This window comes from Syngnathoides biaculeatus, chromosome 6 (genome assembly GCF_019802595.1).
Source record: "Syngnathoides biaculeatus isolate LvHL_M chromosome 6, ASM1980259v1, whole genome shotgun sequence".
Taxonomy (NCBI): Eukaryota; Metazoa; Chordata; class Actinopteri; order Syngnathiformes; family Syngnathidae; genus Syngnathoides; species Syngnathoides biaculeatus.
The window spans coordinates 19,117,490-19,130,359 of record NC_084645.1 but is presented as its reverse complement, the minus strand read 5'-3'; the positions used below and the strand labels follow the sequence as shown (position 1 = coordinate 19,130,359).

At 46.5% G+C, this 12,870-nt stretch overlaps 1 protein-coding gene across 1 annotated transcript in view; it reads left to right on the top strand.

Moving 5' to 3' along the window:
- Window positions 1–12,870, top strand: part of ttn.1 (titin, tandem duplicate 1) — a gene marked incomplete at its 3' end in the record, with an annotated part of 159,120 nt that overhangs the window by 69,997 nt on the left and 76,253 nt on the right. The window contains 31 exon segments of the mRNA XM_061822179.1: window positions 140–263; window positions 331–597; window positions 1,063–1,160; window positions 1,243–1,411; window positions 1,810–2,079; window positions 2,165–2,431; window positions 2,508–2,786; window positions 2,882–3,290; window positions 3,373–3,497; window positions 3,570–3,836; window positions 3,938–4,207; window positions 4,301–4,600; window positions 4,675–4,977; window positions 5,057–5,244; window positions 5,320–5,434; window positions 5,515–5,802; window positions 5,929–6,080; window positions 6,221–6,368; window positions 6,494–6,671; window positions 6,762–6,883; window positions 7,015–7,302; window positions 7,525–7,821; window positions 7,900–8,086; window positions 8,162–8,277; window positions 8,356–8,655; window positions 10,072–10,371; window positions 10,480–10,585; window positions 10,706–10,902; window positions 10,978–11,286; window positions 11,375–11,653; window positions 12,565–12,864. Of these exon segments, the coding sequence (XP_061678163.1) occupies window positions 140–263; window positions 331–597; window positions 1,063–1,160; window positions 1,243–1,411; window positions 1,810–2,079; window positions 2,165–2,431; window positions 2,508–2,786; window positions 2,882–3,290; window positions 3,373–3,497; window positions 3,570–3,836; window positions 3,938–4,207; window positions 4,301–4,600; window positions 4,675–4,977; window positions 5,057–5,244; window positions 5,320–5,434; window positions 5,515–5,802; window positions 5,929–6,080; window positions 6,221–6,368; window positions 6,494–6,671; window positions 6,762–6,883; window positions 7,015–7,302; window positions 7,525–7,821; window positions 7,900–8,086; window positions 8,162–8,277; window positions 8,356–8,655; window positions 10,072–10,371; window positions 10,480–10,585; window positions 10,706–10,902; window positions 10,978–11,286; window positions 11,375–11,653; window positions 12,565–12,864 (7,018 nt within the window).

Sequence of the window (12,870 nt, the reverse complement as noted above, 5' to 3'; positions counted from 1 at the left end):
ACTGGTAACTTGTTTGACTTATAGCAATAGAAAATATACTGAAAACGTGGCTTAAACTGGTTAGTCACGCTGGACCGCTATTATTTTGAACACTACCGTATGAAATGCATGTGAGACACCCTTTGTTTGATTCTTGTAGGTAAAGACTCAAGCAGATGGGAGAATTCACACTCTGACAGTTCGGGACGTGAAGCTGTCTGAGGCGGGTCATGTCAGATTGACAGCCAAGGATTTCCAGGCTCAAGCTAAGCTCATTGTCAGAGGTAAAATTCTCCTTTTAGCCTGTGGTGCATCATCTGTACTCAGCGTTCACATTTGGTCTGCCTTAAGAACCTGCTGTGGAGTTCACTAAGCCTCTGGAGGACCAGACAGTGGAGGAGGAGGGCACCGCCACACTGGAGTGCGAGGTCTCCAGAGAGAACGCAGAAGTGCAATGGTTCAAGCAGGGACAAGAGATCCGCAAGACCAAGAAATACGACATCATTGCTGATGGTGTAAAGAGGACGCTGGTGATCCACGACTGCAACCTGGATGACATCAAGACATACACGTGTGACGCCAAGGACTTTAAGACTTCCTGCTTCCTTGATGTCGCTCGTAAGTAATATTTAGACTACAGAAATTGCTGATTGAGCTCAGTGATTCTTTGGTTCTCTTTTTTTTTTCAAGGAGTAGAGAACAGAAGTATTCCAGTTTGAACCGCTTCATCAGGACACAATTGATACATTTATTCATGTTATCATTGTGTACCATGTCAAGGTTCTGTGCAATTTTCTAGACTAACTAATAGAGCAAACAGTAGGATGCCTGGTTATGCGGACGTAACAGCCAGACATCTGTTTAGGTGGCCCTGCGAGACCACAATCTGGAACACAGGGCCTCACATTACTTTACGTCCGTTTAAATTTAGAACCTTGAGGTTGGAACCACATAAAATGAATTAATAATGTGTAATGAATATAGTACCTTAGTACTGTAAATACAATTTACATTATAGGGCCGAAATTGCCTTGGCTGTCTTGGGGGCAAAATCTTTAACTGACTTTTGTTTTGTGCCATCAGCGCCTCACGTGGAGTTTGTCAAGCCTCTGCAAGATGTTGAGGTCAGAGAGAAGGACTCAGCCAAATTTGAATGCACAGTATCCCGCGAGTCTGCTAAGGTTTGAATCTTTAAGACAAGTTCACTTTGCCGATCGTGACTTTCACTCGCTCAGCTACGTTTGCCTAAATGTGATCCCGCAGGTTCGCTGGTTCAAGGACGGCAGCGAGATAAGAAAAGGAAAGAAGTACGAGATCATGGCCAAAGGAGTTCAGAGGATACTGATCATCCACAAGTCTGTGATGGATGATGAGGCAGAATATGAATGTGACGCCAGGACATCGAAGAGCGCTGGCATGCTGACTGTCATTGGTGAGGCTTCCTCTCACGCATCCATTGCCTTGCTGACCTCTTTCTGTTTAACATCAGAATCAGCTTTAACGTTTTAACCTTGAAGTTTTCTTCATCTGGAACAGTTAAGAGTGCCCTTAGTCGTTCGCCATTCCCGTTATAGACCAGTGCAACGACAATTGCGCAAATGTTCCCGTCGAAAGTTTACTGGATGACAAGAAAATAGAAAGTCTCAAAATAAGTGACTTTTAGTCAGATGACTCGTTGCTTGAGCTAATTTGGACTTGCTTCAATATCTTGAAAGTTTTTTCTTGGTTCGTTCTACATCAGGGGTTCAGGATCAGGATCCATTTGACATTTCTGTATTTATCCGGGCTTGGGACTGGCCTACAGATTGTTCACAAATTGTTTCCTTACAGAGGAGGCTCCCAAGTTCACCAAAAACCTGTCGAATGTGGAGGGCACAGAGACAGACAGCGTTAAGATGATCTGTGAGGTGTCCAAGGCCGGGGCGGAGGTGACCTGGTACCAAGGAGACAGAGAGCTGCCAGAGGGCGGCCGCTACGATCAGATTGTGGATGGACGTAAGCGGGTCCTGATCATCCAAGACTTGAGGATGGAGGATGCCGGCGAATACAACTGCAGACTGAGCCCAAGTGTCAAGACAGCTGCTGTCCTAAAATTGAATGGTAAAAATGTATCCTGTGACTGATGTAGCTCCGAAACACATTTAAGAACAACAATTATGACCTTGTTCTACTGCTTTCTTTTAAGAACTTGCAGCTGAGTTCATCGCCAGACCGCAGAACCAGGAAGTTGTGGAAGGGGAGAATGCCGAGTTTGTCTGCTCAGTCTCCAAAGAAACCTATGATGTGAAATGGTTCCAAGGGGAGCAGGAGGTTGAAAGTGGGGACAAATACAAAATTGTCAGTGACGGAAAGAGACGAGCTCTTGTTGTGATGAACTGTGAGCTGAAGGATGAGGGCAGCTATGTGGTCCTCGTCGGTAGCATTCGAGCCTCCGCTGATCTTTTTGTCATTGGTGAGACTTACTCAATCCCCTTATAGAGCCTCACTCTGACCATGGAATGTGAATGACGGTCTGTACTCAATTACAGAAAAACTGAGGATCATTACACCCATCAAAGACACTGAGGTGAAAGAGGGAAAGGAAATCATCTTCAACTGTGAGACAAACATGGAGGGAGCAAAGGCTAAGTGGTTGAAGAACCAGGAGACCATATTTGAGAGCAGGAAATACATGGTGGCTCAGAGGGACAACGTCTTCTCCCTGAGGATTCAGGACGCCAGCAAGGGTGACGAAGCCCAATACACCATCGCTGTGACCAATCACAGAGGAGAGCAAGCAGAGTGCTCGGCCCATGCAAAGGTCACAGGTAAAAAAATCAAATACATGAAAACACAAAACACCTGAGCTGAGCGGCAATCCGTAATCATTTGAATTAAAGAAGTATCTATATTTCATTGACAGAGGAGAAGGTTAAGTTCCTGGTGCCCATTGAGGACATCGAAACACAGGAAAAGAATACCATCGGTTTTGTGTGCAAGGTGAACCGACCCCAGGTGACCGTGAGGTGGCTAAAGGCTGGCCAGGAGGTGATGCTCAGCAAACGCGTCATCTACAGAAGCGAAGGCCTCAACCACATGCTGACCATCAAGGATTGTATCATGGAGGATGAGGGCGAGTATTGCGCTGAAGTCGAAGAAGACAAGTGTGCTGCAGAATTGATCATCAGTGAGGCGCCAACAGACTTCACCGCACAGCTCAAAGACCAGATGGTCACTGAGTTTGATGATGCAGAGTTCACCTGCAAGTTGTCCAAAGAGAAGGCCACTGTCAAGTGGTTCAGAAATGGCCGGGAAATCCGAGAAGGGCCAAGGTGCCTGATGTTTTATGTCTCTTTACGTCATGATAATCATGTTGCTTTAAGGATACTTAATGGTGCTTGTGTCTCTCTGGAGATATCGCATGGAGAGAGAAAGTAAGACATGCAGACTAGTCGTCAAGGGCTGCAGACCGGATGATGAATGTGAATACTCTTGTGGCGTGGAAGAGAGGAGGAGCAGAGCAAGACTATTTGTAGAAGGCATGGATTGTCTCGTTATGATTTTCTTAATTCGTTTTTAAAATCTTCTCACGTGATATGTTTCTCCAACAGAAATCCCAGTGGAGATCATCAGACCGCCTCAGGACACCTTGGTGCCTCCTGGTTCAGATGTGGTGTTTGAGGTGGAGCTCAACAAGGACAGAGTAGAGGTGAAGTGGATGAGAAACAACATGATAATCGTCCAGGGAGACAAATACCAGATGATCAGCGAGGGTAAAGTTCACAGACTGCAGGTGTGTGAGCTCCGACCTCGAGACCAGGGCGAGTACAGGATTGTTGCCAAAGACAAAGATGCTCGGGCTAAATTGGAGCTAGCAGGTTAGTCACATAACAGGGCTATGGTTTACTCTACAATTATCCATGCAAGAACAGGGAAAAAAAAAAGTTTTTTTTTTCTTTTTTTTTTCATTTTATTATAGCTCCTCCAAAGATTAAAACCACAGACCAGAACCTGATAACAGATGCTGGCAAGCCCTTCACGATTACTGTGCCCTATGATGCCTACCCTCGCGCAGACATAGAGTGGTTTTTCAACAGTGTGAGCCTACCTGTCCAGAACATAGACACGTCAGTAGACATGACAGCATACCGCCTTAAAAGCCCTAGCAAAGATGACCAGGGCAAGTACAAGGTGGTCATCAAGAATAAGCATGGAGAGGGAGAGGCCTGCATTCACCTGGAAGTGATTGGTGAGATGATGAAACTGCTGCTTGGCCGATTCATTTGGCTTAATCACTCTTGTTTTTCAGCGTTATCGCGGATGTTTTATTGACACTTTACAGATGTGCCTGGACCTGTCAAGAACCTGCAAGTGACAGACACTGTTGACGGTGAGGTCAGTTTGGCTTGGGAGGAGCCTGAGAGTGATGGTGGGAGCAAAATCACATCATATATTGTGGAGAGGCGCGATGTGAAGCGTAAAGGGTGGACAGTGGCAACAGATCGTGCTGACGTGCCCGAGTACTGTGTTAGTGGCCTCCAAAAGGATTCCTGGTACCTGTTCAGAGTCTGTGCCAGAAATCGTGTTGGGAGTGGACCCCACGTTCTGACTGAAGATGCTGCTCAGGCTAAGAATAAATTTGGTAAATTAGCAAACAAATGAGCGATTCTATAATTTCAAATTGAATACAATAGTCAATCTGTTGTCTTCCATCAGATATCCCTGATGCTCCAGAGAATGTAGCTGTTGCTGGGGTGAACAGATTTGGTGCCACTATCATTTGGGAGCCTCCTAAATTTGACGGTGGCTCAGAGATCACTGGCTACGTGATTGAGCTCCGTGACAGGACCTCCGTGAAGTGGGAGGCGTCTCTGTTTTGTGGAGCCAGCGAGCGCTTGGCTTGTCTTAATGATGTGGTAGAGAACAAGGAGTATATCTTCAGAGTGCGAGCTGAGAACAAGGCCGGTATTGGAAAACCTAGTGCTGCCACCAAACCTGTCAAGATTATGGATCCAATTGGTGGGCAACATTTAGCAGTGACGGTCATCCCTTGTGACCCTGTACAATCTCAATTTAAAAGAGCATTAATGTGTTACAGAAAGGCCAAGCCCACCTCTCAACCTGAACTTCAATGACCAAACCAAGGAGGGTGTCACGCTCACGTGGGAGACCCCTGCCAGCAATGGTGGCAGCATGATCACTGGCTACATCATTGAGAAGTGCGAGGACAACGCAAACAAGTGGCTTCGCTGCAATGCAAGGCTGTGTCCTGACCTCTGCTACCGGGTATGCAGCCTGTCTTGTAAACTTGTTTGTCTCATTTCATTTAAGATCTCAACAAAATGACCGTTTTTAATTTAGGTGGCTGGACTGAAACATGGTTCCAAGTACCTTTACAGAGTTTGCGCTGAGAATGCCGCAGGTATCTCCGATCCAGCCGAGCAACTCGGCCCACTGCTCGCAGACGATCCTCATGGTAAAAATAGTCGAACAGAAGAGATTGGGGTTTCATTTGGCCTACTTATTAGAAACCATATTGTGTTCATCTCCTGGCAGTCGGTCCAACCTTTGACCTGAGTGCCTTCAGGGATGGCTTGGAAGTCATTGTCCCTCAGCCTCTCACAATCAGAGTTCCCATCACTGGATACCCGACCCCAGTTCCCAGATGGACATTTGCAAAGAATGAGCTGACGTCAGCAGACAAGCGTGTCTCTATGATTACAAAGCCCTCGTACACCAGCCTAACAGTGATGCCAAGTGTCCGTCCGGACAAAGGAACCTACGGTTTGCAGCTGGAAAATGACATGTCTTCCGTTTCTGGAGAGATTGATGTCAATGTTATCGGTAATGACTTTTTTTTTTTTTTTTTTTTGGTGTTAAGTATGATGTGCTTCAAAGCCAACAGGCAAAGAAAGTACTGTAGTCATTTTCCTTCGTCGGTTTGCTTTTAATTACTCTATGATGTTGCAGCATGCCCCAGCGCGCCAAAAGATTTCAAGGTGGCCGAGGTGACCAGACACCATGTCCACCTGATGTGGGAGGCTCCTGAGCATGATGGAGGAAGTCCTGTCACGCATTACCAGATTGAGAAGAAAGAATTGTCTCGTAAGACTTGGGCCAAGGTAAGTTGCATTTTACGGAGAGGAGATTCTGCTCCAAGCTCTTTGCAAAATAGATTACACAATGATCCAAATGGCAGAGGTGTGATAAACTACAGCCCTGTGAGCATCGTCGTTCTATTGTCATTGATGTCTTGTGCCAGGTGGCCTCAGGAGTCCTGGACCTTGAGCATACGGTGACAGATGTAATCGAAGGGAAGGAATATCTGTTCAGTGTTACTGCCTGCAATAAATGTGGACCAGGAGAGCCGGCTTACATTGATGAGCCTGTCAATGTCTCTTCTCCTGCCAGTGAGTGATTATCTCATGTAATACAGTCCACATGTTAAAAAAACAAAAAAACAAAAACAAAAACCCAAAGTAAAACAAAAAAATGAGAAAATCTTAAAGATCTTCCACAACTTTCTTTACTTCAGCTGTACCTAATCCTCCCGAGAACCTCAAGTGGCGTGATAAGAGCAGCAAGTGCATTTTCCTGTCCTGGGAACCTCCAAAGTATGATGGCGGCTCTCAGATTAAAGGTTACGTGGTGGATAAGTGTCAACGTGGAACTGACAAGTGGGAACCTTGCTCTGACCCTGTTCAAGAGCTGAAGTACGTGTTATGTCCAGGGCTTATTTTTATTTATTTTATTTTTTGAGTGCATATGTGCTCTGAGTTGCCGTGTCTCATTTGCATTACTAGGTTTCAGGTGACCGGTCTGACTGAGGGGGAGTGGTATGCCTACAGAGTCCGAGCTGTCAATAAGTTAGGAACTAGTCGACCCTGCAGGGCTACTGACGAGGTCCAGGCTGTTGATGCTAAAGGTGGGACTGACTGCACTTAGAGAGAGCGAAAACTCACTTTAATATCCAAATAAAGGGAAATGACTTGACATGATGTGAAATCCTGATATAGATCCTGAAATAGTTGTCGTCTTACTTAAAATACCAAACAGAACCTCCAGAGATTCAGCTGGATGTGAAGCTGTTAGCTGGCCTCACTGCCAGAGCTGGCTGCAAAATTGAACTACCTGCTGATGTCAAAGGAAAGCCAGATCCTCGCATCAAATGGACCAAGGCTGACCTGGTCCTGCGTTCCGATGACCGCATCGTCATCGACACACAGCCAGGGCACTCCAAGTTGTCCATTGCCAACACAACAAGAGGCGATAGCGCCACCTACATCATTGAAGCTGTCAACACATGTGGACGTGCGACTGCTACCGTCGACGTCAATATTCTTGGTGCGTGTTGCTCACGTCTTGGAGTGGCTTACGTATCCAAGTATATAAGTATTAGCTCGGCCATGCCAAGTAACTCTTTAGCGTAACTTTGATGTTGTTTGCAATTCTTTAAAAGATTTAATGGATTCAAAAGTTGCATTGAAATGACATTAATTGAGAAAAGTGAATGGATTAGATTGGATAGAAAAGTGAGGTCATGTTTGTGTTGTCTGTCCTGTTCAGACAAACCTGGCCCACCCGCTGCCTTTGACATCTGTGAAATCACCAACGAGTCTTGCCTCTTGGCTTGGAACCCTCCAAGGGATGACGGTGGCTCACCTGTTACCAACTACATCGTGGAGAATCGCAAGATTGACAAAGAGGAGTGGACAAAGCTCTCGACTACGGTTAAAAACACCACCTTCAAGGCGTGCAAGCTCACTGCTCATATGGAGTATGTCTTCAGGATCAGTGCTGAAAACCAGTATGGTGTTGGAGAACCTGCTGAACACACACCAATTACTGCAAAGTATTCATTTGGTAAGAGTGAGGTTTTTCGCTTTCATTCACTTGTCCTTCGTGAAAACCACTACCACGTCCCCGTGTGTGTCTTTCTAGATCCTCCTGGCCCTCCAACCAGAGTCACTTGTTCGGACATAGCCAAGGATGCCGTGACTCTCAACTGGCTTGAACCAGACGAGGACGGTGGCAGTCCCATTAGTGGTTATTGGGTTGAGAGGTTTGATCCCGACAGTGATAAATGGAAAAGATGCAACAAACTCCCCATCAGGGACAGCACCTTCAGGTTTACTAACATTTCATTACAATGGCTGGCTGGCATGGACACTTGTTTAAAACGCCCCTGGTTGTTTGACGACAGGGTGAAAGGACTAACTACAAAGAAGAAGTACCGATTCAGAATTCTGGCTGACAATCTGGCTGGAACTGGAAAACCAAGCACAGAAACAGATTTAGTTCTCATCAAAGACCCCATTGGTATGCTACCCTGCAAAAACCTATGCAGCGTCCAAACAGTCATGCAAATGACTAGCACATAAATACTGTCTTTTTCAGATCCTCCATGGGCTCCTGGCAAACCTGTTATCCGTGACATTGGCAAGACCTCTGCTTTGCTCGCCTGGACAAGGCCCGAACACGATGGTCGCGCTAAGATTGAAGGCTACATCATTGAGTTGCAGAAAGCCGGAAGTGATGAGTGGATCCGCATTGCTGAGAACATTCCCCAGACTGAACATCAGCTACATGGCTTGATGGAGAAACAGGAGTACACCTTCAGGGTCAAGGCTGTCAACAAGGCTGGCGAGAGCGAACCCAGCGATCCTTGTGACCCTGTAGTCTGCAAGGAAAGACTCTGTAAGTAGCTGATCGATGAGGCAACACAGAAGAAAATAACAGTCGCATTCAAAGATTATTTTCATTTAAACCTACTGGAACTTTCACTGTGCAGTTTTAAGTCTGCTTGCTTAGAAGGTAATTGAAACAACAAATTCACTTTCTGCTTCCGTTGGCTGCCGAGTACACAAAAGTTTGACGGAGGCAAATGAGTTAATGTTTTGAATAACTAAGAAGACTCTTTCCGTTTTGATCTAAAAGGCTTCTTCGTTTTAAGTTTAAGGTGCGGAGACCTCCTATTTATGTCTTTGATAGGTGTCTTCCCTGATGGTGGGCACATGATGGATGTTTTTGTTGTCGTTGCCAGCTCTTGCTAGTGAATGAACATTGTGCATACCCACCATTGATTGAACTGCCTGGTGGCAAAATGCCTTGTCCGTGGCCCCTTTTCCCATGGAATGTGACAATTTTTCGGGGAGGGCTATCATGACATTTTTTTTCAAGGCATAACACCTCCGGAGCCCTTTTGTTTTGAGATGGCCTCTCCACTTTGAAATGTATGGCTTCTTTCACACCTTTTTAAAACCAGCGGTCCGTCCGGCCGTCCGTCCCTCCGTCCGCCCGTCCATCCATCCATCCATCCATCCATGCATCGGTGTTCCGGGTCGGGTTGTGGGGGCAGTAGCGTTAGCAGGGATACCCAGACTTCCCTTTCCCCAGCCACTTCATCCAGCTGTTCTGGAGGGATCCCAAGGCATTCCCAGGCCAGCTGAGGGACATAGTCTCTCCAGCGTGTCTGTCCCGGGTCGTCCCCATGGTCTCTTTGCGGTGGGACGTGCCCGTAACACCTCACCGGCGAGGTGTCTGGGAGGCATTAGATGCCCCAGCCAACTCATCTGGCTCCTCTCAATGCGGAGAAGCCCCTGCTCGACACTGAGCCCCTCCTGGGTGACTGAGCTTCTCACTCTATTTCTAAGTGATAGCCCGGACCCCCTACAGAGGAAACTCATTTCACCCGACCAGAGGTTCTATTCTGTCCACAATTTGGATACTGCTGCCATAAAAGGAATTTCGCTTCTTTTGGAAATGAAAATGTCTGCCGACTCAGGAACAGAAGAGGCTTTCCTCCTACCTTGCGGCACTTTTTTTGCGTAGGGTTGACTTGTTCTCTCAAATGTAGAGATCATTGCATTTCTCACTTCACTGTTCTGCACAAACAATATCGCTTAGTTTGCTTCTTGGAAGTTCGACTTGGGGATGAACCCGCTATTTTTGTCTCAGCTGTTGAGTTCAAATAATCTCTGCCTGTATTTCATTGTGTTTTTGGCACACTTGGATCAATGTAGCAATTTGACTCGACTTAAACACATTTTGAAGTGTATTCCTTTAAAGAGATCAATCTCACAGTTTCAACTTCCTTCTGTTCCCATGTGACAGACCCGCCGTCTGCACCTCAGTGGCTGGATGTGGCCAACATCACCAAGATCAATGCTGATCTCAAATGGCAGGTGCCAAGCAATGACGGAGGCTCACCAATCACCAACTATGTGGTGGAGAAGAGGGACGTGCGGCGGAAGGCTTGGCAGACTGTCGACACCACCGTCAAGGAGCTCAAATACACAGTGACACCGCTCAATGAAGGCTCATTGTATGTGTTCCGTGTCGCTGCAGAAAATGCAGTAGGCTTGGGTGAGTTCTGCGAGCTGGAAGATGCTGTCCTTGCCAAAGACACATTCAGTAAGTTCTGAGTGAGCTCTTCTTTGTTCCGACTTGTTTGTCATTCGGTCTATCAAAAATGCATGTGCCTTATCACCAACCACTAACATCAGTGGAATTTCTCTGCAGCTACTCCTGGACCGCCGTATGCATTGAGCATAGTGGAGGTCACCAAGAGACACGTGGAGCTGAAATGGGAAGCTCCGAAGAGCCACGGTGGAAGGCCCATCACCAAGTAATATCGTACACCTGCTGTGTGAAGCGTTACAGATTTCACAAGACTTTGTAGACTGAAAAATGGCATTCAGAGCAGGGAAATGTTGTCTCGGTTGTAACATTGCTTGTAACCCCTCAGGTATGTGATAGAGAAAAAGGACAAACTGGGAACTCGTTGGTTGAAGTGCTGCAAGACTCCAGACAAACAAACTCAGTTCAAGGTTACTGATGTGGACGAGGGTTCGGAGGTGCAGTTCCAAGTACGGGCAGAGAACGAGGCTGGAATTGGAGAACCCAGTGAACCCACTGAAATCCTAACCATCGAGGATCCGACCAGTAAGTTATATTTGCTGAACGGCAGAACCGAGAAGACTAGATATGTTATGAAACCCAGGTTGCTTTTGTTTTCAGGTGCACCCTCTCCCCCCTTGGAGGTGACTGTTCCGGATAGTAGCAGGGAGCACATCAATGTGTCGTGGAAGCCACCAGCCAAGGACGGTGGTTCCCCAATTACCGGCTACCACGTGGAGGTGGCCGAGGCTCGTCCGGAGCTGAAGTGGCTCAGGGTCAACAATAGACCGATCAAAGACCTCAAGTTTAGGATCGATGATGGAATCAAACCAGAGAAGAAGTATGTGATCAGGGTCCGTGCCGTTAATGCCATCGGTGTAAGCAATCCCTCTGACATGTCCGACAAGGTCTTTACCAAAGATCCAGACTGTAAGTTTTACCAGAGGTTCAAAAGGCCATGTGACCGTATAACTAAAGAGCGTACTCAACGACCACTCTCTGGTCATTTTGTCTCAAGGTGCCCCAACAATAGAATTGGATACAAAGGATGTGGTGGTGATCGAGGGAGAGAAGCTGCACCTGAAAGTTCCGTACAAGGGTATTCCGACGCCACAGATTGTATGGCAGAAGGACACAGTGGAATGCAAGAAAGACGAGCGGCTGTCCATGGCAGTGGAGCTGAACAGCGTTCACCTGGAGCTGCTCAGATGCACACATTCAGATGCTGGTGTCTACGCCATCACTCTCAACAACACTCTCGGGACCGCTAGTGGAAACATCAATGTCAAAGTTATCGGTATGTTGCTCTCCATTTCACTTTGTAAAAGATACTATATTTTATTTTTGGAACCTTTAATTGATACTCGAGCTCATTGTACGGAATTAAAAGAACAATCCAGTGTTTCCTCGCGACAACACGGGTCACTTCACGTAGCCTCGCTTTGACACAGATTTTTGTGTGTGTCCTTTTTTTTTTTTTTTTTTTTACAGTGTATAAATGCTCATTGTGTTCTGTGTCCTAATTGTCTAAGGGAAACCCTGCACACAAGCAGGGTACACTCTGAGGTGGTTGTCACCCAATCGCAAGAATGAAATTCTGCAAAGTAGTATCAAACACAAGGAGCAATATCACATACATTCAAAATAGTTAGAGCAAAACCAAATGAATACACCGATTTAAATTGGTGTGTTTTAAGTAATGATTTGAATGTGGTATGAGTGTGAATTCCTAATGTTAGGTGGGAGAGTGCTACAAAGGTGTCGAGCTGAGTTGCTCAAGGTTCTCAACACCTCCGTGGCGATCCGATGGCTGTGAGTTAGAAGGGGAACACGCAAAATGATGGTTCTGTTCATATAGAGAAGGTTGGCGAAATTCGGAGGGGTCAGGTTATAAATGGATTTGGAATGCAAGAACAGGATTCTCCATAGGAATCAGGCAGTGACATTCCCGTCGAAGGGGTGCGACGTGACTTGTGTGATGCGATCTCGTGAGAATATAAGCGGCAGTTTCTGACGCTTACAAATGCAGTCAGCCAATACGTTACAGTCATCAAGATGGGATGTGAGCTGAGTATGTAGAAAAAGTGAAGTATCATGAGTGGAGAGGGAGATGACACGTGTGGAATATTTTTTTTTTCCAGTTGGAGAATCGTGTTTGTCCCTTAATGCCATTCTGATATGCGTTTGTCTCTTCCTGGTCCTGTGCAGGGCTCCCTGGTCAGTGTAAAGACATCCACTCCAGTGATGCCACAAAGAACTCCTGCAAGATCAGCTGGGAAGCACCCAAGGATGACGGCGGGACGCCAGTTCTTAGTTACGTGCTGGAACGTCGCGAGGCCTCCAAGAAGACCTACATGCCTGTCATGTCAGGAGAGAATGTTCTGGACTGCATGGTCAAAGATCTGTATGTTAACTGCGAGTACTATTTCCGGGTCAAAGCTGTTAACAAGGTGGGTGCTGGAGTATATTTGGAGTTGCGAAACCCTGTCATCACAGAGGAGCTCAAGCGTAAGT